Source organism: Carlito syrichta, unplaced genomic scaffold (assembly GCF_000164805.1).
Source record: "Carlito syrichta isolate Samal-C Ts95f unplaced genomic scaffold, Tarsius_syrichta-2.0.1 Scaffold302272, whole genome shotgun sequence".
Taxonomy (NCBI): Eukaryota; Metazoa; Chordata; class Mammalia; order Primates; family Tarsiidae; genus Carlito; species Carlito syrichta.
Genome location: NW_007246368.1, coordinates 103,404 through 128,209, shown reverse-complemented (window position 1 = coordinate 128,209; position 24,806 = coordinate 103,404). Strand labels below are relative to the sequence as shown.

At 49.3% G+C, this 24,806-nt stretch overlaps 1 protein-coding gene across 1 annotated transcript in view; it reads right to left on the bottom strand.

The window, feature by feature from the left end:
- PARP16 (poly(ADP-ribose) polymerase family member 16) overlaps window positions 1–24,806 on the bottom strand; it is a 34,431-nt gene that overhangs the window by 3,432 nt on the left and 6,193 nt on the right. Inside the window, exons 3-5 of the mRNA XM_021711406.1 lie at window positions 22,894–23,065; window positions 20,800–20,941; window positions 18,858–18,936 (exon numbers count right to left, since the gene is read on the bottom strand). Of these exons, the coding sequence (XP_021567081.1) occupies window positions 18,858–18,936; window positions 20,800–20,941; window positions 22,894–23,065 (393 nt within the window). The remainder of the gene's footprint in view (window positions 1–18,857; window positions 18,937–20,799; window positions 20,942–22,893; window positions 23,066–24,806) is intronic.

Here is a 24,806-nt window from a genome sequence, read left to right as displayed (position 1 = left end):
TTTTAATTTATTGTAGAGATGAGGTCTTGCCAAGTTGCCCAGGCTGGTCTTGAACCCTCAGGCTCAGGCAATCCTCTCACCTCGGCCTCTCAAAGTGCTGGGATTATAGGCATGAGTCACCACACCCAGCCAATTCATTCATTTTCATTGCTGAGTAATAAGCGTTTCATTGGATGAATGTTACACAATATGTTACCCATTCACCTGACAATGGGTACTTAAGTTGTTGAGTTTTTAGTTATAATGTACAAAGTTGCTATACCACTCTTGTCTGGGTCTTTGTGTGGGCTTCTACTGCCACTTTTCTTGAGTAGATACCTAAGAGAAGAATGACTGGATTGTATGGTAGCTGTGTATTTAACTTTTTGAGAAATTGCCAAACTGTTTTCCCAAGTGTTTGTACTGCTTACATTCTCACCACCAGTGTAGGACAGTTATAGCCAGTTCACATTCTTGACAACACTTGGTAGGTCGGTCTTTTAATTTTAGCTTTTTAGTGGGTATGCAGTGGTATCTCATTGTGTTTTAGTTTATATTTCCCCGATAGTCAAGGTGCATATTTTCTTTCTTTTCTTTTCTTTTCTTTTTTTTTTTGACAAAGCAGGATTTATTGAGGACAGAAAAGCTCCCACAGCGGGAAGGGACCCAAAGAGGTTACCCCAAGGAGCATCTTTTCATGTACTTATTTGCCATTTATGTCTTCTTTGGTGAAGTCTGTTCAAAATTTTTGTTCATTTTTTAAAATGTGTTTTTTGTCTTCTTTTGAGTTGTATATATATTTATTATATTCTAGATACAAAAATCTTTGTTCTTTGTATATTCTAAGTACATAAAGAAGTTTTAAAAATATATTCTAGGGGCTGGGCACAGTGGTTCAAGTCTATAATCCCAGCACTTTGGGAAGCCGAAGCAAGAGGATTGCCTGAGTCCAGGGGTTTGAGACCAGCCTGGGCAAATTGGTGAGACCTCGTATTTACAATAAATCAAAAAAATTCGTGTGGTGGCACATGCCTGTAGTTCCAGTTACTTGGAAGGCTGAGGCAGACGGATCACCTGGGCCCAGCAGGTCAAGGCTGCAGTAGTTGTGAGCATACCACTGCACTACAGCCTGGACAACAAAGTGAGACTCCAACTCAAAAAAAAAAAATTGAAAGCCAGGCTTGGTGGCTCAGCCTGTAATCCTGTGCTTTGGGAGGCTAAGGTGAGTGAATTGCCTAAGCCCGCGGGTTCGAGAACCACCTGAGCAGCTTGGCGAGACCTCATCTCTACAATAAATTAAAAAATTAGCTGGGCGTGGTAGCATGCACCTGTAGTTCCAGCTACTTGGAAGGCTGAGGTGGAAGGATCGCCGGAGCCCAGAAGATCAAGGCTGCGTGGCTAGGAGCTTGCCACTGCCCTCCAGTCTGGGCGACAGAGTGAGACTCCAACTCAAAAAAAAAATTAAAAATATATGTATACATATATATTTTCCAGGCTGGGCATGGTTGAAAGAAGTTTTGGGGGCACCCAGTAACGACTCCACGCCGTCTGAACTGAGAGATTTATTAAAGGGGCAGTTACACGAAGGGACTGTAACCGAGGAAGGACGAGAGAGAGAAAAAAAGAGAGAGAGACCGAGAGAGAAAGAGAGCAAGAGAGTAAGAGAGTGGCGGGGACAGAGAGAGAGAGCAAAAGGGCGGGGGAGGGAGTGTGAGAGAAAGTAAGAGAGGGAGAGAGAGAGCTAACAAGAGAGTGGTGGGGACAGAGAGAAAAAGCAAGAGAGAGAGAGAGAGAAAGAGAGAGAGAGAGAGAGAGAAGGCGAGAGAGTGATGGGACAGAGAGAGGGAATAAGAGAGAGAGAGAGTTATGCAGGGAGAAAGGTATATTTATGAACCTTGCAGGGGCAGGCCAGTGCCGTGTCTGAGTCTTATTGGAGGAGACTATGAGATAGCATTCCTAATAGGGAGATAATGTTTGTACATGAGTTTAAGTGTCGTGCGCGCAGGGGAGAGGCAGGAATTTACGGCCTTTGTTGTCTTTGGGAGGCAGAGCCATCTTGGGGATGCCCTTCTGACTGTGGTCTGCACCTTTCAATGGTAGCTCATGCCCAGCACTTTGGGAGGCGGAGGTGAGAGAATTGCCTGAGCTCACAGGTTTGAGACCAGCCTGGGCAGTTTGGTGAGACCTCATTTCTACAATAAATCAAAAAATAAGCCCAGTGGCGACAGAGTGAGACTCCAACTCAAAAAAAAAAAAAATACATATATATATATATTCTAGATGCAAGTTCTTTGTTGGACATATGTTTTACAAATGTTTTCTCCCACTGGTAGCTGTCTTTTAATTTTCCTAAGGCACCTTTAGAAAGAAAAAGTTTAAATTTTAGTGAAATCAAGTTTACCAACTTTTCCATTTATAGTCCATGCTTTTTATGTCGCACCTAAGAACTCTTTGCCTGACCCAAGTTCTAAAGATTTTCTCCTACATTTTCTTCTAGAAGTTGTATAGGTTTTTCTCTTGCAGTTAGGTTTGTGATCCATTTGAATTAATCTTTGTGTATGGTCTGAAGTAAGAGTGGAGGGTCACTTTCCCCACACACACACACAGATATCCAGTTGCTCCATCATTACTTGTTGAAAAGACTATCTTTTCCCCAAAGATACCTTGGCACTTTTGTAAAAATCATTTGACAGTATGTGTGTAGCTCTATTTCTGGATGGTCTTTTTTGTTCCAGTGATCTATATTTTTATCTTTACATCAATACCACATTGTCTTGATTACTGTACTTTTTATAGCAAGTCTTAAAATCAAGTGGGGTAAGCCCTCCAATTTTATAATTCTTTCAAAAAAATGTTTGGCTCTTTGAGGTTCTTGCATTCCCATATACATTTTAGAATCAGTTTGCTGAATACTACAAAAACCTGCTGAAAATTTCATGGGAGTTATTTAGAATCTATATATCAATTTGGGGGGAATTGCAATCTTGAAAATACCAAATCTTCTGATCCACGAACACAGTATCTCTCTCCATTTATTGAGATCTTTTTCTCAGGAATGTTTTCTAGTTTTCAATGTCTTACACATCTCGTCAGATTTATCTCTAAATATTTTGTATTTTTGATGGTATTATAAAGATTGTTTCTAGAATGTCAATTTCCAAGTGTTTGTTGCTCATATATAGAAATAAAATTGATTTTCATATGTCAATCTTGTATCTTGCAACTTTTCTATACATGTTCATTGTAGTGGCTTTTCTAGATTACTTAAGATTATCTGTATAGATGATAATGCCATTTGTAAAGAAAGAGTTGTACTTTGTTCCTTTTAAACCGTATGCTTGTTATTTCTATTTTTACCACACTGCACCAGCTAGGACCCCAGCATGATCTTGAATGGAAGTGATAAGAACAGCTATTTTTGTTCCCATCCCCGACATGTGAGTGGAAGCGCTTGGCCCTAGGCCAAGAAGCCCCGTGTCAGCAGAAGGGGCTCACAGATGCCACTCGCCTCTTCCTACTCAGCTGAGGTCTGCTTTTAAACAGGAATGAACATTAGAATTTGTCAAATGCTTTTCCTGTATTATTAAGGCTTTTTTTCTTTTTCAGTTGGTAATATGTGAATTACATTTATGGATTTTCAAACATTAGTCCAACCTGGTATTTCTGGGTAAGCCTCCCTTAATCATGAAGATTTATCCTTTTATGTATTGCTGGATTTACTCTGGCAGAATTTTGATCACATTTTTTTGCATTTATGTTCATGAAGGATACAGGTCTGTAGTTTTTTTGCAATGTCTTTGTCAGTGAAAGGAGGGACCCTGAGAAAGTTAGAATAAATTTAGTTCACATTTTGCCTCTGCATAGCCATTTTTGCTTAGACTGACATGCTTTGAGTCTAGCACAGGTTAGACATAGACAGATAAATTTCCAATAGGCAGGTTTTAGGAAGCGTTCAGACATTTTACTGCAGACCAAGCTGGCAGCCTACCCTACCCCCTCAGCAAATTTCCATCAGATGCAAGACAAGAGAGCCCAACCTTTCAATTCATGGTTTAGCATAATAATCTCTAAGGAATGTTCAGGTTCCTTGTCAAAAGCAGAAGGTCAAAGATCACTCCTTGACCACCTTTTTGCTAAGGATCTTGTGAATTGGAATCATCTGACAGATGTCTGGGGGGGGGGGACCCCTCCCCTTGTCTCCTCCCACCTAGCCCACCATCATGGCAGCAATCATGTGACTAACCCACTCATCTGCCTGCTGACCATCACCTAATGTCACTACCTGCGCTTACCTGCCCCTTCATGATGTCGTGGAGCAGACCACCACCCAATCACCTTAATGACTTTCCCTCATCAAAGGGAAGGATTAAAAGGACTCAACCCCTGGGCTCCGTGGCTCAGCCTGTAATCCCGTGCCTTTGGGAGGCTGAGGTAAGCAGATTGCCTGAGCCCGTGGGTTCGAGACCCGCCTGGGCAGCAAGACCTCATCTCTACAATAAATCAAAAAATCAGCCGGGCGTGGTAGCGCATGCCTGTAATTCCGGCTACTCGGAAGGCTGAGGCGGAAGGATCGCCAGAGCCCAACAGGTCGAGGCTGCGGTGGCCAAGAGCGGCCACTACACTCCAGTCTGGACGACAGAGTGAGACTCCAACTCAAAAAAAAAAAAGGACTCAACCATGAGCAACCAGCCGCCATTGCCTTGCTAAACTATGGTGTGGCTATGTGCTCTTTGAGCTATGACCAGAACACGTTTCCTGGCTTTTGCTCCCTCCCCTTCTTTGGGGAGGTGAATCTCTTTTCTTTCTCTCTCTCTCTCTCTCTCTCTCTCTCTCTCTTTCTCTAATTTAGTTTTTAAATAAATTATATTTTCTAATCTAACTTCTGTGCAATTCTTTGCATCTTTCTCGCAGCACCAGATCGCACACCAGGCACTCACACCCCCAGTGGGCCTAACCTAACATTCTGGAAGACCCACTGAAAATGTGATCTAACAGTCAGGTTTTGGTATCAGGGTAAGGCTGGCCTCATAGAATGCACTGGGAAGTACTTCCTCCTTTTCAATTTTCTGAATGATTTTGTGTAAAGTTGGTGTTACTTCTTCCTTAAATATTTGATAGAATTCACTGGGAAGGCATCTGGGTCTGGAGTTTTTGAGGGAAGGTTTTTATTTTTGTTTTTGTTTTGAGTCAGAATCTCATTCCTTCGCCCAGGCTGGAGTGCAGCGGCACGCACGCTCACAGCTACCCCAGCGTTGGGGCTCCAGCAATCCTTCTGCCTCAGTCTTCCAAGTATCCGGAACTACAGACGTGCACTACCACACCCGGCTATTTTTTATTTTATTGCAGAGACAAAGTCTTGCCAAGTTGCCTGGACTGGTCTTGAACCTGCGGGTTCAGGCAATCCACTCTCCTCGGCCTCCCAAAGTGCTAGGATTACAGGCTGAGCCACTGGACCCAGTCGAGGAAAGGTTTTTACATATAAATTCTGCTATTTATTCCTGAATGTGTGTCACATTTTTGCCTACAGCTCTCAGGGTCGTCCCCTCACTTCTCCCTATGTCCCTCCTAGAGCTCACAAGGCCCTGTCTCCTCTGCTCCCACCCGCTTCTCCATCCTTTTAGTCACATGGATCTCCTGGCTGTTCCAAGATTATGCCACGCTCTTCCCCACCTCAAGCCCTTGGCATTGCCTTTCTCCCTGTCTAGAAAGCTCTTCCCTGGGTTCTTTGCACAGTTGTTTCTCATTCTCAACCCCCAGGTCTCAGATGATGTGTCAAGACGGTCTTCCCTGCCCATCATATATAGGAAAGGTCTGCTGGACCCTCTCCCATAGAATCTCATTTGCTTCCTTCCTAATATATAATATTCAAATCATCTATCTTGTCAGTGGCTGTATGCCCTGCACCAGCACAAGACTGACATAATCGAAGCATTTGATCATGATTTGTTGAACAAGCAGATAGAACAGCAGTTTGACCTACGGTCAGACAGGTGTACACTGGGGAAGCAGTGAATCTTCTGTGAGTCTGAGGTCAGTCTGAGGTTTCTGGTCTGCCCAGAGTGCGTCAGGCAGCCATCGAGTGGGCCAGTTGCTCTGGGGTGGGGCATGCGTGACGGATGAAGTCAACTCAGGATTCTGGGGGACACAAGAAGGGAAAGTCCCAGGCCTGCCCCAGGAAGCTTCTTGCCTGCCTCTCTACTTAGAACCCCACTGCTCCCCCTTCCTCAGTCAGGAGGCGAAGCGGGGACAGTCAGGGGGTGAGGGGCGGTGGAGCCTGTGCCAACCTCTGGCAGCCACTCCTCGGTAATCCCACTGCTGGGCTTTCAAACCCCATAAAAGCCTCACCTGGTGGCTACAGGGCTCAGGAAGAGCCTGTGGAGGAGGCACAGAGAGAGCTTTGTGGCTCCACCCCACCTCCCAGCCTCCCCTGACCCAGGCTCTCTGCTCATGGAAAGTCCCCCACCCAATGGGGCTGCACAGCCCCAGGAGACTGGCCGCGGTGCACATTGCACTATCTGCGCTGTGCAGGGGCAAGCCATGTGCCTGTACCTTCAGGGGTCATTCTTTGTGGCTGAGCCCACTTCAGATGCCTTCATAGACCAGGGGAGGACTAGCTCTCTGGAGGGAAAGCCTCTTATGGAGGCTGGGCACTGGGCCAGGTAGTCCCAAGCTCCTCCAGGACACACCCGATGAGGTCGTGGATGCGGTATAGTCCCACTAAGGAGGCAGAGCTGCTCGCATGGAAGCAGCTGTTTGCATAGCAGATGCAAAGCCCAGACCACCAGCAGCCACTGGGCTTCCATCCTGCTCACTGACAAACTCCATGGCCAGGAGGCCCCACTTGTGGTGACGTCACCCCCTCGTGCACTGCGGAGGGAAATGAGCTCAGGCAGCCAACGGGGGCGGCCTGTTTACTTACAGAGACCCTGGCCGTCAGCAGCTCTTTGACCAGACATTCCCTATCCTGGCCAGCATGAAGCAGAAATTTCCTTAAACACATTACTTTGGCCACAACCCACCACTTGCTCTCTTGCTTTCAGTTTTTTTCAAGAGGAAAATTCCCAGTTCTGGCCCCAAACAGAGCAGCCCAGTATGGTGGGGGAGGTCACAGTGACCCCCAGGGAGGCTTCACAGCTTGTTACCTCCACCTCCCATCATTCTTGGAGCTGGGAGACCATCCCACCAATTCTGTGACCTATGTGGAGGGCAGTCAGAGGGGTGGCCAGCATGACCTCCAGCAGACCCTCTCCCACCTCCCTCAGGGCTTCAGCCTCCCAGAGCTCACTGTCAGAACACATCCCAACCCAGCAACCCGGGCGATACCCTCAGCCCTCCCTCGCTCCCTCCACAACCAGGGTTCATCAGGCTCCAGGGGACTCCGAAGATGGTCACCCCACCAGCCCCAGCTGAGAGGCGCTGTCTCCTGCCCCATCTCCATGTCACATCTGTTGGATCTCTGCCATTCCAGAGACCCAGAAGGGGTGATGATCATGGCGGGGGGGGGGGGGGGGGGGTGGTCTCCTCATCTCGCAGGTGCTCCAGGGCCTTCTGTGCCAGAAACATCACAGGAGATAGATGGCCTCCACTTGTCAGGACTGTCAGGTAGGCATGGACATGTAGGGGAGCCAGCCTGAGGACTCAACTGACCTGCTCCGCCCTGGAGCCTGGTCCTCCTCAGCTCAGCCGCTGCAGCACCTAGAGGGCTCCAGGCAGACCCGGGCTGGAAGAAGACACCAGGCCTGCATTTCATAGTGCGGGTGTGTACGCAAGATTCAGGGAGCAGCTTCCACACAGATCTGAGCTGGCACCTGCTCAGAAGGCACCAAAGAAAGGATCAGACTTTCTTCCCCAACCATCCCCACCCCCAACCACCACAGGCCAGAACTGCCAAAACACACGTTCACATGAATTGTTAGTCAACCAGCACACTGACCCCACTACGTGTCAGGTGCGAAAGCTGGAAGGCCTCTGGAGGACAACGAACGCTGACTGGACACCTCATGCTCAGGTGCTGGCCTCATGCTCAGCACCTGACACACAGCAATCCTGAGGCATGGGAACGACCCCAGGAGACACACAGCTGTGCAGGGCAGAGCTGGGACTGGACTCTGCTCTGACTGTACCCAGCACGTCTGCAGTTAGGCATCTCCCAATCTGATTACTAAAAAGGAGTTGTCTCCTTCCTTAAACCAAAGGAGACCCACACGGTTAGTGATGAGTTAATCCAACTCCTTCATTCAACAGATGAGGAAACTGAGTCCAAATCACAAAGTGAGCCTGGGTCAGACTCAGAACAACACCTTGAACTCTCAGGTCAGTGCCCTCCCATCACCCCAGCCTGTCTAGTCCTAAGTGAACCCAGGCCAAGGAAGGGACAGCAGGAGAGAAGACAGACTAAGCCAAACAGAAAGAGAAACACATACATGTACACTCACATAGGCTGTATATCCAGGTGATGATACACACAAACACACATGTGGGCAGACAGGCAAATGGGTATATACCCAGATGACATGCACATAGACACACGGGCAGACACATGAACGTGTATACACAGGCAACAACACACATATGGACACACGAACAGACATGCAGAGACATGTATACACAGGCACCTAGACCGATAGACTGTATTGCATGTATCTCTCCACTTACCACAGTTCCTTGCCACGAGGAAACATGAAGATGGCCCCTGCCCTGAGCGCACCTTTAGATGGCCACACAGGCCCTCCTCTGGCCACAGACACCTCCTAGTAGCCCAGCGTGGAGCAGGTGTCTGTTGAGTAAATCATCTTGTGAAGGATCCATGAGTGACGTCTGAATGCTTCTATACAAATGTAAACAGGCACATGTGCTTTCAGAGGTTCATGGCATATCACACACAAACATACACACACACACACACACACACACACACACACGAGAGACAGGCCTGAACTGACATTCAGAACAATAGGCTCACTTCCACACCCAGACAGCCTCCCCTGCAGACTCCCAGGGACATTGTATAAAGGCATAGACCCTTCATTTAACACAGAGACATAGAGGCCCACGCTCTCCCTCAAAGACACCCAGGCACATGGGTTTATGCAGGTGTGTGTGCTTACGTGTGCACAGGACAACACACAAGGAACCCAGCTCCAACCAGAAGTGCAGCCACATACCCACACCAACCCGAAACAGTCACAAACCCACACGGATATTCTCAGTTAGACAAAGGCAAGGCTGCAGGCCTGAGACAGGCTAAAAGCACAGTGCCTGTCCACAGAGTCCCTGGGCTGTCCCAGCGCCCACATGTCTGCCTCTCGCGCCTCCTGTCTGTGGCCAGAGGGGCTCCTGGTAGAATTCATTCTGCAGACCAGTTGGGAAAGGCCTCCTCCCCTCCCTGAAGGTCCAGGTCAGAGTCGTGTGGCAGAGGGCGGGAAGGTGCTGGGGGCTTCCCTCTCCAGGCCTGGGTAGGCCCAGACTGGGTGCTGGACTCTGGCCAGTGGCAGGATCCACGTAGGCCTGCACCCAGCTTCACTCCATGCAGGATAATTTAGGAGTGCCTCGTGAACAGCGCTTTTCCAGAAGACTTACTTCCTCAGGAAATGGCTCGGCCACCAGCCTGATCTTCAAAACAGGCCTGAGCTGAAAACATCCCTGTTCCTCCCCAAATACACGGGCAGTACATCTCACCGGGAGCACCTCACGTCACTCCAGTCGCAGTATCCACCGCACCCACAGTCACAGGATAGAAGGCCATGGCTCAGTCCTGCTTCTGTGGCGCTTCTGTGAAAGGAGTCATTGGGTGTGAGACTTCAGATCTACTGAAGGATGTGGGAGTCTCCAATGCCCTAGGTAGGCCTTGGCCAGGATGGCAAGGCTCTGACCCGCACAGTGGCGCAGTGGGCCTCCTCTCAACTGCAGAACCATCCTTATAAACACAGAACTTGTGTCAGGGGTGACTTGAGGCTGAGTTGAAGGTGCTGGGCAAAATGAAGACTCAGGACCGAATTCAGTGGCTCAGCCTGTAATCCCAGCACTTTGGGAGGCTAAGGCGAGTGGATTGCCTGAGCCCGTGGGTTGAGTCTGGGCAACTTGGCGAGACCTTGTCTCTACAATAAATCAAAACTTAGACAGGCTTGGTAGCATGCGCCTGTAGTTCCAGCTACTTGGAAGTCTGAGGTGAAGGACTGACTGCCGGAGTCCAGCAGGCCGAGGCTGCGGTGGCCGTGAGTGTGCCACTGCACTGAGGCCTGGGTGACAGAGACTTCGACTCAAAAAAAAAAATCAGGATACTTTGGGAGGCTGAGGTGAGTGGACTGCATGAGCCCACGGGTTCGAGACCCGCCTGGGCAGCGAGACCTCATCTCTACAATAAATCAAAAAGTCAGCCGGGTGTGGTAGCGCATGCTTGTAATTCCGGCTACTCGGAAGGCAGAAGGATCGCCGGAGCCCAGCAGGCGAGGTGGCCGGGAGCAGCCACTGCACTCCAGTCTGGGTGACCGAGTGAGACTCCAACTCAAAAAAGAAAAAAAATCAGGATAAACGTCCCATCCAGCCTGGAAACAGACAGCCACCTCCCCTTCCTCCCACCTGCCTGACAAGCTCCCCAGGCCTCTGCTGGAGTTGGGCACAGGGCCATGGCCCCACCTAGCCCAGCAACAGTGAGAGTGAGAAATGTCATGACATAGCTGGCCCATGGGGAGACTGCTTATTCTCTAATGTAGGAACATCTCACAATTGGGGGATCTAGCTGTCAGCAGCCCCTGGATGCAAGGTCTCAAAAATTCATCTTCACATTTGTATATCTAACCCTGAATTGTACCCCACATCTTTAAAATAAAATTTTTTTAAAAATTGGGGGGGGCACAGTGGCTCAAACCTGTAATCCCAGCAATTTGGGAGGCCGAGGAGAGAGGATTGCCTGAGTCCAGGGTTTCAAGACCAGCCTGGGCAGCTTGGTGAGATCTCGTCTCTACAATAAATCGAAAAATTAGCCAGGTGTGGTGGCACATGCCTATAGTTCCAGCTACTTGGAAGGCTGAGGCGGAAGGATTGCCTGAGTCTAGCAGGTCCAGGCTGCGGGTGGCCATGAGCATGCCACTGCACTCCAGCCTGGGTGACAGAGTGAGACTCTCACTGAAGAAAAAAAAACAACTTATCTTCATCAGAGTAGTCCCTCCCTGCTCCACACTCAGTGCCACATGTGCTCTGTGGCTGACGGGCTGGAAAGGTGACAAGAGCCCAAGGATCCGGTTAATTGGGGGGCATCAGGGTGCCACCCCACAGCATCCACTCCCTCCTTATACAACAGAGCAGCGCCATCAGTGCTATAGATATTCAAGATTTGCACTCCATCCAGAGCTGGGCAGCACTGCAGCCTCCCGCCACATCCCACCAGCCTCTGCTCCAGCAGCATCTCTAGCTTCAGCCTCAGCCTGCCTTTCTCATTGCCAGCTCTGCTTCCACCCCTCTGGTTCTTCGCTTCAAGCCAGTCACTTCTCCAGGCCTCCTTCTTCTGTAAATAAGGTCTGTCCCACAGGGTGCCTGTGAGGGCCACCATAGCATCATGCAGGGCAATGCCCATCTCCTTCACTGCAGACCCATTTCTGGTCTTCCTGAAGGTGGCTGACCACCTCCACCCCACCCCATCCCTCATCACAGCAGTCCACTGCTGCTTCCAGACCCAGAGTGCCTGGCGTTTCCTAGGCCAGAAGCCTTTCTGGAGGAGTCCAAGCTGACCAAGGAGACTCCTTGATGCTGAGGCTGCAGGAGATCCCAGAACGTGGCGGCTTTTGTGTGTGTGTTGTCCCTCTCTCACTTCACACAGGTTAGAGTGCCTTGTGGGGACAGCCAGGCACCAAGGCAGTCGCACTTCATCAACCCATGGTCACTCCTTCTATAAAGGACTTACCTCAAAAATAAGCTCCAAGGCTGGGCTCGGTGGCTCAGCCTGTAATCCCAGCACTTTAGGAGGCCGAAGCAAGTGGATTACCTGAGCCTGCAGATTTGAGACCAGCCCGGGCAACTTGGTGAGACCCAGTCTCTACAACAAATCAAAAATTAGTGGGGTGTGGTAGCGCGCGCCTATAATTCTGGCTACTTGGAAGGCTGAGGCGGAAGGATTACCAGAGCCCAGCAGATCGACACTGGGGTGGCCGTGAGCATGCCACTGCACTCCAGCCTGGACGACAGAGTGAGACTCCAACTCAAAAAATAAACAAATAAGCTCCAGGATGGCAAAGGGTATCAATTAAGACCCAGCCACCTGTGTTAGACCTAGACCACATTTAAACTTGTTAGGTAAAAAGAGTTGTTGATCACCTAAGTGAAAAGTCTACTTTAAGCACAACCACATCAGTGCTCAGGCAACAACATGAGGACTATGATCTGCTCTCCTGGAGCCGGCCTAGTGTGAGACTTCATGTGGCAGCAAGATGGCAGTAGGAAGCCAGCTGCCTGCATTCAGGACCAGTGGAAATGCAGTCTTCTTTTCTAGAACCCCAACAAGCTCATGGTTCACTTTGTTGAGATACTATTATCTGACTGGGTCACATGCTCCTGTCTGAAGCAACCACTGAGGCTAGAGGACTGCAAACTGCTGACTGGCTGGGCCTGAGCCACTGCTCTGCCTGCAGTGTGGGTGGGGTCAGGTTTTCAAGATCCAGCAAGGGTAGGAAAAAGTGTTGGTTCCCCAGATAGGAAGCTGGAGTATGATATCAGGATGGTAAATAAACCCTGGGTGACAAGAACAGATGGTCTGGGCTGGGCCCAGTGGCTCACACCTGTCATCCCACCACTTTGCAAGGCTGAGGCCAGAGAATCACTTTATTTATTTTTTTGAGCTGGAGTCTTACTCTGTCGCCCAAGCTGGAGTGCAGCAGCACGCTCACAGCCACTAAAGCCTCAAACTGCTGGGCTCAGGCGATCCTTCCACCTCAGTCCTCCAAGTAGCCAGAACTAAAGGTGCGAGCTATCACGCCTGGCTAATTTTTTTATTTATTGTAGAGACAAGGTTTCACCAAGTTGCCAGGGCTGGTCTTGAACCTGTAGGCTCAGGCAATCCACTCACCTCAGCCTCCCAAAGTGCTGGGATTTAGACTGAGCCAACAAGACCAGCTGAAAATCACTTTAGGCCAGAAGTTGCAGGCTGCAACGAGCTATGATCACATCATCATACTCCAGCCTGGGAGACAGAGAGAGACCCCATCTCAGAAAAAAAGAACAGATGACCTTATCTGAAGGAAATCATTGGTCAAAGAACTAAGAGACTGGATACTTTTCAAGCACCCTTAGCCCTTTTAAAATAGAATTGGTGTGCTTTTTAAGTTCCTAAAGACCTCTGCTAGGCCGTATATATGAAGTACCCGTTGGGAGAACCTATCTTGCCCAAGAACAGTGAAGCTGCATCTTTTAAACCAGTCTTCAGTCCACACTTGCACTCTGACTAGCCTTGGCTCCTCCTGCCTCACTAGCTGTGTCTGGTTGAACTGACCAGCGCATGCTGCTTTCACCAGGATCCTCCTCCTTCGGCCAATCAGGAATGGAGCAAAGTTCAACGTTGGTGGCCCTATCCCCGACATGGTCAGAGTTTCTCTTGACCCTGAATCTCCAGTGGTTTCTTTCTCTTTTACCACCACCTGCCCCCAGCTCATTAGGAAAACCCGTTCTTAGAAAAGGCTTTGAACATTTATATACCTAACCCTGAAATGTACCCCACATATGTAAAATTTAAAAAAAAATGTTTAAAGGCTCTGTCATTCATCATTTCCATGTGTGTATGAAGGTCAAGTCAACAGTCTGACGTCTCTCAGAATCATTTGCAACTTAAATAAAACAGAAGGCTCCGTCCTGCACATCCCACCAACCCCAAAAAGCACTTCTGGTGACAGAGTAAATGGGACTCCCTAATATCCAGCAGAACACCCACAACCTTCCCCGAAGCTCTCACCACCCACAGCACCTTGCCAACACGCGTTTTCTCAAGTCTAGCTCCATCTCCTGCTCACACTCAATCGACCCCCCACTACAGCGGGGAGATTTCTGGTGACCTTTCATCTACTTATTCACTCAGCACACTTTTCCTGAGCACCCACCATATCTTAATGATGTGGGCATAAAAGACAACCTAGGAGCTGGGCTTGGTGGCTCAGCCTGTAATCCCAACGCTTTGGGAGGCTGAGGTGAGTGGATTGCCTGAGTCTGCGGGTTCGCGACCCGCCTGGGCAACTTGGTGAGGCCTCATCTCCACAATAAATCAAAAAATTAGCCAGGCGTGGTAGTGCACGCCTGTAGTTCCAGCTACTTGGAAGGCTGAGGCGGAAGGATCACCAGAGCCCAGCAGGTCGAGGCTGTGGTGGCCGGAAGCAGCCACTGCACTCCAGTCTGGGTGACAGAGTGAGACTCCAACTAAAAAAAAAAAAAAAAAAAAAAGACAACCTAGGTCTTGCCCTCACGCTGCTTGCAGTTGAATTTTAACGCAGAAAGCCACATTTTTAACACAAGCAAAGCCTCACCCTGTCAGTATTCACTATACACTGCTTTTCCTGTTCAGGACTGCAGTGGAATCCTGGAAATTTTTGAAAAGCCCTTCCCAGGCAAACAAGGGCACCAGCCAGGGTGGGTGGAGATGGTGGTTTCCATCTTGCTTCAAAATGCTGTGGTTTGTTTTGGATGTTGCAAATGTCAGGCTGGAGATGCATGGAGAGGAAGGAGCTTGTTCTGAACAGATCAGGGTGGAGGCAGCACAGGACATGTCTCCCAGACAGTGCACGGCCCAGGCAGTGTGGAAACAAATAGAAACCCATCCAGAGGGGACACTGACAAAGGCAGAAACAAAAGCCAAGAGATGGAAAACTCACAGGGTGGGGCATGGTGGGGGGTGTGGGGTGAGGCGGTGGGGGCCGTGGAGCTTCAGGGAGGGGCATGCTCTGTTTGTGTGAGAAGCTGAATCTAGCTGGGGCCTAGGACTCACTATGGCAACAGGTAAGTCAACAGAGCCAACACACACCTCCTGGGCTCAGCAACAAGAATGGTTCAGATGGAATGGAACCACATTCTAAAGGAAAACTTCTTTAAGCCGAACCCACCAGCCCTGTCCTGGTTTGTAGGCAATTCGTGTTTAATGACATGAATTGATCAGAAATGATACTGAGCCTCATCCTTGCTCCATTTCTTCCACATGCATGCACACACACATCCCCCCAGAGCAAGGCCCCTTCCCCACGTGGTAGAAACTGACAGCTTCTGGGATGCAGGCACCCTCTGGAAGCAAGTGTTGTCCTGATAATGGCACTGATCAGAGGGTGGATGGGGTTGCTTTCCACACGACCTAGGCGACTAGGCCCCATGAGGGGCTCCAACTGAACCGTGATCTGGTGTCCGATGTCAACTGGCAAAACTCTTGGCCTAGTGGGGTGTGCCCACAGGGAACAGCCCCTTCCTCCTCTGTGGACAGGGAAGCCTCTGCGCTCCCACACCCAGGACCCCAAACGTGCCTTTTCTGGAAGCTGCTTGGCCTGTGGGATCTGCCTTAGATTTAGGGCCAGTGCTAACTAGAATTGTGGGTCTCACTGAGGGTTTGCGGCTTCTCCTGCTGCTCCACTTCCAAGTGCCTGCAGATCCTGTGGACCCAGTGCCCTAGCCCAGAGCCAGCTCACCCAGTAGACACATGCTCTGTGCTGAGGCCCACACTGCAAAAATGTTTTCATTTCTTTTAAAAACAGAAAAATAAGCTTTTAAGTGGAAGAAAATGTTTGAGTACATTAGTCAATTGAGTACATTGAGTATATTAGTCGTTATGCCAATGCGGTCATAAGATACAATTTTAAACACTTGTTCATGGAGGAAGGAAGGCCCATGAGGCAAGAGTGCCCAAGCCCCTGGGGGTGGTAATGTGGCCCCAGTCTCCCTCTTACCCACACGGACCCTTTAGACTCCAGGACCTTCAGTCCCACGTCCTGTGACTGTCCCACGGTTCTTTGCTGGCCCCAGAGCTCATGGAGGGCAGGACCATTCTTTATTTATCCTCTGTCCCCACAATCAATCAGGTATTGCGTTGCCAGTTTTTCTTTTTTGGGGGGTGGAGCGAAGCATAAAACTCAGCAAAAGCAGTGCTGGATCTGAAGGAAATACTGCCCGCATGAGAGACTACCCTCAGCACTGCCCTTTAGCAGTGGGCCACTGTGACCACAGAGTCAAATCCATGCAGGTGTATCAGAGACATGCAGCCAGGTCTCGGGATCTGAGAATTCCTGGAAACAATGGAGACCCTCACATCCATGTGGTTCGACATTGTCCACATCTTCAACTCTAAACGCCACTGAAACTGGGATTTCCCACTCAGAAACCCGGCTCCTCAGCCCTCCTTTTGGCTTCTGGGACACTTTGCCATTTGGTTTCCTCCTGTCTCCTCCGCAGGCTCTCAACTTTGCTGGGTCATTAAAAATAAAAATAGGCCGGGCCAGTGCCTCAAGCATGTAATTCCAGCACTTTGGGAGGCCGAGGTGAGAGGACTGCCTGAGCTGAGGGGTTCGAGACCAGCCAGAGCAACTTGGTGAGACTTCGTCTCTACAATAAATCAAAAAATCAGCCAGGTATGATAGTGTGCACCTGTAGTTCCAGCTACTTGGAAGGCTGAGGTGGAAGGATCACCTGATTGATCCATCGCAGCAGGTTGAGGCTGCGATGATCGTGAGCAGTGTACCACTGCACTCCAGCCTGGGTGACAGAGTAAGACTCCTACTCAAAAAAATAAATAAAATAATAATAATAATAATAATAAAGCAGCTGACATATAGGCAGTCTACACAGGGCACTACTGTATCAATCCTTTTAATCCTCAAAATAATCCTAAATCCATTTTCCAACTGCCATTGGAGTGATTTTTCTGAAAACTCAATCTCATCATTTTCTTGTTTAAAACCTAATGGCTTTTAATCTCTCCAGTTTGATATCTCACCCCACCTCTTCCTTTACAATCCCACTGCTTTGAGCTTTTCCGGGAACTCTAGGTCTTTGCATGTATTGTTTCCTCTGCCTGAAACACTTCCTCCATCGCTTAGCTTGAAACCAGTTCCTTTGGGTGGGAGGCAGGGCTGGTTATGAGACTGACATGGAAGCAGTCCGCCAGACTCAACTCCCAGCTCCCCCAGCCTATAGCCTTGGCTACTCAACTCTTATCAAGTGGAAGGGTCTGCTGTGCAGATTAAAGGAGTGGGTATCCGAGAGGTGCCTTGTAGTGCTGAGTGCCACCTCTGTGCTGCCGACCTCAGACCGGGCTGGGATTCCTTATCAAGTGTTTCCCAAAACCTCCTCATAACACTGCAAATCGCTGACATTCCTGAAAGCTCCCTGAGTGCAGGGGTATCTTGACTTTGATCCTGCTAATACTCATGGTGCTCAGCACACAGTAGGTGCTTGAGTTTGTTTATCATTGACTAGAAACTCAACCCTACTAGACATCCTGGTGATACACACTCTCAGCAAACGACTCCCTCGAACAAGGAAAGAGAGAATAAGATTTTTAATAACAGAGTATATGCAACAGGCTCACACTGAGGTTGAAAGTGGTCACAAGGATGACCTTGTAGTTATGAAAATATCTTTATTATTTTTGAAGTGTCCCAATATTCAATGCAAAAACTGTGACAGTGGATTTTTCACAACTTTACAAAGTACAGAAAAAATTTTCCCCTTCTTTACAGAAATCTCAGCCCCAAGTCATATGGAGCTCCATTATGGCCAAAACCCACAGGAAAAAGAGGGCAAAGAACACAATGAGTGGGCCCACAGCTCTCCGGGCAGTCAGAAAGCTTCTCCTACCCACTAGAGTCCAGACTGACTACCAAGAGACCTGCAGCCCATCAGAGGGAGGCTCCACCCAGTTGAATCTGTGGCACACTGAGGCAGGACTCTTCTCGAAGGCCAGCAGGCCACAAAAGGCAGCTTCGTGAGAATGAGAACAGGAGGCGAGCCTACAGCTCAAACCCCTTTCTCTAAAACACAGCAAGAGAAGAGGATGAGGACACTGGCCAAACAGTGCTCTAGGTTTAGAAATTTCCCCTTTTACTCAGCTTACAAAGACTAATTTTTCAAACAGCTATTTTTTTAAAAATCAGAAAACAAACATTTGGTTCCATTTCAGCTCTAATCAGCAGCTGGCAACTTTTAGAAAAAGATGACTCGAGCTCTCATTGTTAAGCCCATATTTCTGACATGCCGCTGACTTCTTTTCTTCTCGTCCATGGTTTGCGGGAAGGGGGGTATGGCTGTAGCAGAAGGCTGTTTGTTGATTTAAGAAAACTGTTAAAATGTTTTGTGCTCACACACAAAGGCTGATGAAATTCAAAAATGATCCCGTTGATTTTTATGAGAAACATGACTGTTTCTCTTGGGTGTCTCAAGTCAAAACAAGACAACCGCCTAGTGATTTATGGTCCCCACATGTTCCGCCTTCCAGAAGGCATTAGAGAAAGGGCCAACCTCCGCCAAGACTGATTGTAAACACACCACTGACAGCCTAGACACTTTGTTTTTAAATGCAGCAGGACTTTTTCCTTTGGCCCTGGCTGACAAGCCAACTCCCTAGTACTGTTCAGGAAGGAACAGATGGGAAGGCTCCCCTGAAGCCTCAGCATGAAGAACCATGGTCCTGTTGGCCAGAGTGTGGCAGGGGGAATCGTCAAAGGCATTTGAGACTCTTATGGCACATGAGTCATCCTTGGTCCCCCTACTGGCCCCCAGGCTTGGCATGGCTGGATGGGAGGCACAGGAGATACAGAACACGCTGTCATAAGGCACATCACTGAGGTGGCCTCACACCGGGCCCAGGAAGACTATCTCTTCACACGATTCCAAAAGTGCTGGAAGGCAGAGGAGTTGATGACACTCACCAAGAGCAGCAGCAGCAAATACAGGGATATGAGGACTGTGAACCAATGGCTGGAGAACCAGGAAAGCTGGCTCGAAGCCCTGCTAAGAGGGAAAAGAGTGGTCTTGGCAAAAAGAGAGAAAAGTTTGTTTAAAAGTATATGTAACAAGTCTGGCTCAAAGGAGATGAAATGATGAATTTCATCCTCTGCGTGAGCCAGATGAAGCTTCGTGCTTCCCTGCTCGAGAAATCTGGGGCTGTTTGCCCTGGCACCAACACACCTTTCAACAGAACATTTTCTAAATGCAAAAAGACAGCTATGCATGAGCTCATCTTGATCATCTCTTTTACAGCTCCTCTTTTACCTTTTATAACCCATATTTTCTTAAGCATGACTTTGTATCCAGAAGAATGACCTAGCTTAGGGTGTCTGCCCAGATGATGGCAGGTGACAGGTGATTTAGCAAGTCTTTTCACATTTAGACATATACAGACATAAATCTGAGCTGGGGGAGTCCTCTTTGGCCCACTAGAAGATCATCTAAACCAGGGGCCCTAACTCCCAGGTCATGGACTGGTCTGTGGGTCACACAGCAAGAGGTGAGCAGCAGGTAAGCAGAGCTCTGCCACCTGTCAGAGCAGTGGTGGCATTTGATTTTCAAAGGAGAGTGAACCCTGCTGTGAACTGCACCTGTGAGGGATCTAGGTTGTGAGCTCCTCACAAGAATCCAATGCTGGGTTGGGCTCAGTGGCTCAGCCTGTAATACCAACGCTTTGGGAGGCCGAGGGGAGTGGATTGCCTGAGCCCACAGGTTCGAGACCCGCCTGGGCAACTTGGTGAGACCTCATCTCTACAATAAAGCAAAAATTAGCCGGGCATGGTAGCGCACACCTGTATTTTCGGCTACTTGGAAGGCTGAGGTGGAAGGATCACTTGAGCCCAGCAGGTCAACACTGTAGTGGCCGTGAGTGTGCCACTGCACTCCAGCCTGGGTGACAGAGTGAGTCTCCAACTCCAAAAAAAAAAAAAAAGAATCCAATGCCTGATGATCCTCCTTGGTCTGTGGAAAATTGTCTTCCACAAAACCTTGATGCCAAAAAGGCTGGGGATCACACTGAAGAGACTGACGAGACCCTCCAGGGAGAAGTGGGAGAGGAATGGAATTTTCAGGGAGAAAAAGTAAGATGACATTAAACCAAAGGATAATGTCCCCAGACTCAGGAACCCTATCTAGAGTGCTCAAATTTGGACGTGGGAGGGAAGATTGTACTGGTTTATGAAATCTGAAAGCCCGGAAGCCACTGGTGTGTACAAGTTGGCATGGGGCTATTAAAAGTGGCCCCTTTCCTGTCATTTCTGCTCACCTGCTGTGGATCCCTGCAAGGAATGCCACCGAGGGGCCCAATGTGGCAACAAGACTAGGGGTCTCAACCCTGGTGAGCTTGCACAGCTCCACTGCCACACTGCTGAGATGGGCTGGACCCTCCACTGGCTGTGGGGTTCAGCACCCTCATTTTAGAGACCACGGTGAAGCAACTCAGGGCCAGAGAGGGGCAGGCGGCAGATCAACAGTCATCATGGGAGTAACCAAGCTGGGCTTGGGTTCTGGGTCCCTCCACGGCCCTGCCTCCCAGCTTAACCTCCGTTCTGTTTCTGGCAGTGATCATGGGCCTCATGGCTAAGGGGCCACATTGTCGGGCAGCCAGTATGGCTTCTGTCAGTCCCTCATTCTGTCTGTATTCACAAACCTCCCTACTTTCTCACTAGAACACACAGCCCCTTAGGGCCAGGACCACATCTTGCCCTCCTCACACCTCAACCCCTCCCTTGTCCAGCATGGCGTGTCATCTACTCCACACCTAGCAGAGGTCTCAGGCCAGGGAACCGGTACCTGCGAAATCCCACACTCTGAACGCAGCCGTGAACTGTTCTCCTGGCCCCATGTGGGGGTTGTCCTCCTCACCTCTTGGGCTGCTTCTGCGAATACACCAGCAGGTACTTCACCCGCAGGAGCTGGTTATTGGTGACCACAAAGTACTTTGGAGGGATGTCTCCCCCTTCACTGTGTTTGATCCTCGCTCTTCTGTGATCTATCTCCTTGGAATCTGAGTAATGAGAGTAAGGCACACCTTTACTGCGGGGACCACAATAACCAAAGCAGCAAATTATAAATGGGAACGAGTCAAGCCTCCAGGTCCCACATGGGGGGCAGTCATGGCAGGCTGAGGACAGGCCTACGTGTGGACATGAAGCAGCACTCAAGAAACAGAAGAGTCCAGCAAGCAGACAGGCAGAGGGAGAAAAAAGAAATAGGAAAAGACCAGGGAGACAAAGAAGAGAAAGTAAAACAAAAATCGAACTGGGTGGAAAAAACAGAGGAAAGGCACTAACTCATGGTCACAGCAGAAACCACTCTGGGACCAGGACTCAGTCTCATAAGTCTCTTAAGTGGGTACTTTAAATAAACCATTCTGGACTTGAGTGTCTTAAAACACTTATCTTCCACCCTTTGTACCAAGACTTGTTTAAAAAACAAATTTTTTCTCTGAATAAGATGAAAGACTGCTACAGAAAAAAGGCCAAAGCTGCGTGACAGCAGAGGCTGATGTTTAATGTCATGGCTTGAAAACGTCCCAAGAATTATAAATGCAAATACTCATGCAATCTGGCTTAGGAGGGTGTTGTCAGACCTGGACCTCTCTCTCAGGATTCCAGGTGTTTTACATTAGAAGCCAGAACAGTCTGTTTTCTGCATTCTCCTTGTCTCAGTGGATCCAACAGGCCAATACGGAGCCTGAAATGATGATCCCGTGATGCCCTTTGAGGAGGGCAGCAGAGACGGGGGCAAAGGACAAATTGTCTCAGAGACATGCCGGGGGTTGGATGAGGTGGCTAGCATACCACCATGCTCAATAAAGCCAAGGACCCTCAGGTCTCAGCTGCCTCTCACATGCTCAGGGCCCCGGAACACCCTGGAGTGAATGGAAGGGTCTGGCCCCAAAGTCCTCAACTTCAGTTCAGCAAGTATCTGTTGAATCTCAAGTGCTCTCTATGGACACCAGGTGCCCATGAAGGAAAGAGGCCTTGTTCCTAACTTCAAGGAGCCTAGGCTATGTATGGTTTCACTACTCACTTACAAAATCAAATCTCAGCTGGGCATGGTGGCTCAAGCATGCAATTCCAGCACTTTGGGAGGCCAGGGTGAGAAGACTGCCTGAGCCCAAGGGTATGAGAAAAGCCTGGGCAACTTGGAGAGACCTCATCTCTACAATAAATCAAAAAACTAGCTGGGCATGGTAGCGTGTGCCCATAGTTCGGGCTACTTGGAAGGCTGAGGCAGAAGGATTGCCTGAGCCCAGCAAGTTGATACTGGGGTGGCTATGAGCATGCCACTGCACTTCAGCCTGGGCGACAGAGAGAGACTCCAACTCAGAAAAAAAAAATTAAATCTCACCTCCTGCCCAAAGTTTTCCCTGACCACTTATACCCACCACAACTGCCCTTCCTCTGAGCTACCCCCATGAACCTCATCAGGCCTCACCTGGCACCCCTGCCTCCTGCCTTGCAGTAAATGATCTTCTCCAGTAAGAAGGCTGCTTGCAGTCGGGCTTGGTGGCTCAGCCTGTAATCCCGTGCCTTGGGAGGCTGAAGTGAGTGGACTGCCTGAGCCTGCGGGTTCAAGACCCGTCTGGGTAACTTGGCGAGACCTCGTCTCTACAATAAATAAAAAATCAGCCGGGCGTGGTAGCGCGCACCTGTAATTCCGGCTACTTGGAAGGCTGAGGCGGAAGGATCACCAGAGCCTGGCAGGTCGAGGTTGCAGTGGCCGGGAGTGGCCACTGCACTCCAGTCTGGGCGACAGAGTAAGACTCCAACTCAAAAAAAGAAAAAAAAAAAAAAGAAGGCTGCTTGCTCACTGAAGGCAGCCCTGACCTGCACTGAGCTGGCCCCAGCCCATTTCTGGCATGTGATGGGTGCACCCTCCACCAGGCAAGCATCAAGAACCTGTGTACCCAATAGAGCCTGCAGTTCAGGTCTGGGCCAAGGACCCACTCACCCTTCTTCTTGGTTTGGCACTTGACATCTGGATGGTCAATGACCTCACACACGGCCACACAGCTCAGGATGGGGCCGAGGAGGCTGTGCTGCCACCCATGGCCATGGGGGCTATAAATGAGGGCCAGGCTCAAGTCACTGGTGAGGTAGGTTCCCTCTCCGAACAAAGATGTCTGCAATAGCAGGGACAACAGAAAAGGCACACCATTGGGTGAATGGAGAGCTGGCACAGCAAGACACAGGTCTTTCTGCAACAGAGCTGGAAACACAAAATGTTCAAGCCCCCCTTTTCTCAGTGAGACACAAGATCAAATAATCCTGCTGGCCGAGTTCGGTGGCTCAGCCTGTAATCCCAGTACTTTGGGAGGCCGAGGCAAGTGGATTGCCTGACCCTGCAGGTTTGAGACCCGCCCGGGCAACTTGGTGAGACCTCATCTCTATAATAAATCAAAAATTGGCCGGGCGTGGCAGTGTGCACCTGTAGTACCAGCTATTTGGAAGGCTCACCAGAGCCCAGCAGGTCGAGGCTGCGGTGGCTGGGAGCATGCCACTGCACTCCACTCTGGGCAACAGAGTGAGACTCCAACTCAAAAAATAACAATAATAATCATCCTGTGACATGCTCCTAGGGTTATTACTAAACGTGCCCAACAACAGTTGAACTCATTGTGGATTTGGCTGCCTAACCTGGCCAACTAGAAGTTCCTTGTGGTCAAGGATGAGTGAGCAAAACAGGCATAAGAGTTCACACAGCTGTAGTTCCAGCTACTTGGAAGGTTGAGGCAAAGGATCACTGGAGCCCAGCAGGTCGACGCTGGAGTGGCCATGAGCGTGCCACTGCACTCCAGGTCTGGACGACGGAGTGAGACAACTCAAAAAAAAAAAAAGAGTTCAAATAGACCTCATTTGAATCCTCCAATAAGTTGGCAGGTCCTATAAACTCTCTGTGTCTTGGCCAGGCTTGGTGGCTCAGCCTGTAATCACAGCACTTTGGGAGGCTGAGGCAAGTGGATTGCCTGAGCCTGTTGGTTCAAGACCAGTCCAGGCAACTTGGCAAGACCTCGTCTCTTCAATAAATAAAAAAAATTAGGCAGGGCTCGGTAACTCAGCCTGTAATCTCAGCACTTTGGAAGGCCGAGACGAGTGGACTGCCTGAATCCGCAGGTTTGAGACCCACTTGGGCAACTTGGCGAGACCTCATCTCTACAATAAATCAAATTAGCTGGGCTTAGTAGCATACACCTGTAGTTCCAGCTACTTGGAAGGCTGAGGCAGAAGGATTGCTGGAGCCCAGCAGGTCAAGGGTGCAGTAGCCAGGAGCGTGCTACTGCACTCCAGTCTGGGCAACAGAGTGAGACTCCAACTCAAAAAATAATAATAATAATAAAATAAAAATAAAAAAATTAGCCAGGTGTGGTAGCACGCACCTGTAGTTCTGGCTATTTGGAAGGCTGAGGCAGAAGGATCGTCGGAGTCCAGCATGTAGACGCTGGAGTGCTGTGAGCATGCCACTGTACTCTAGCCTGGGCGACAGAGTGAGACTCCAGCTCAAAAAAAAACCAAACCAAACTCTCTGTGTCTCAGTTTTCTCCTTCATAAGGTTGTGGGTGAGGATTAAATGAGATAATATACATAAAGCATAGACTAGGACACTTGGCACATGAAAGATGACAAATAAATAAGGAGTCAGCGGGCACAGTGGCTCACACCTATAATCCCAGTGCTTTAGGAAGCTGAGGTGGGAGGATCACTCAAGTCCAGAAATTCCAGATCAGCCTGGACAGCATAGCGAGACTATAAAAAAAAAAAAATTAAGAAAATAAAAATAAAGGGGTTTTTTAGCCGGGCTCGGTGGCTCAGCCTGTAATCCCGCGCCTTTGGGAGGCTGAGGTGAGTGGACTGCCTAAGCCCGCG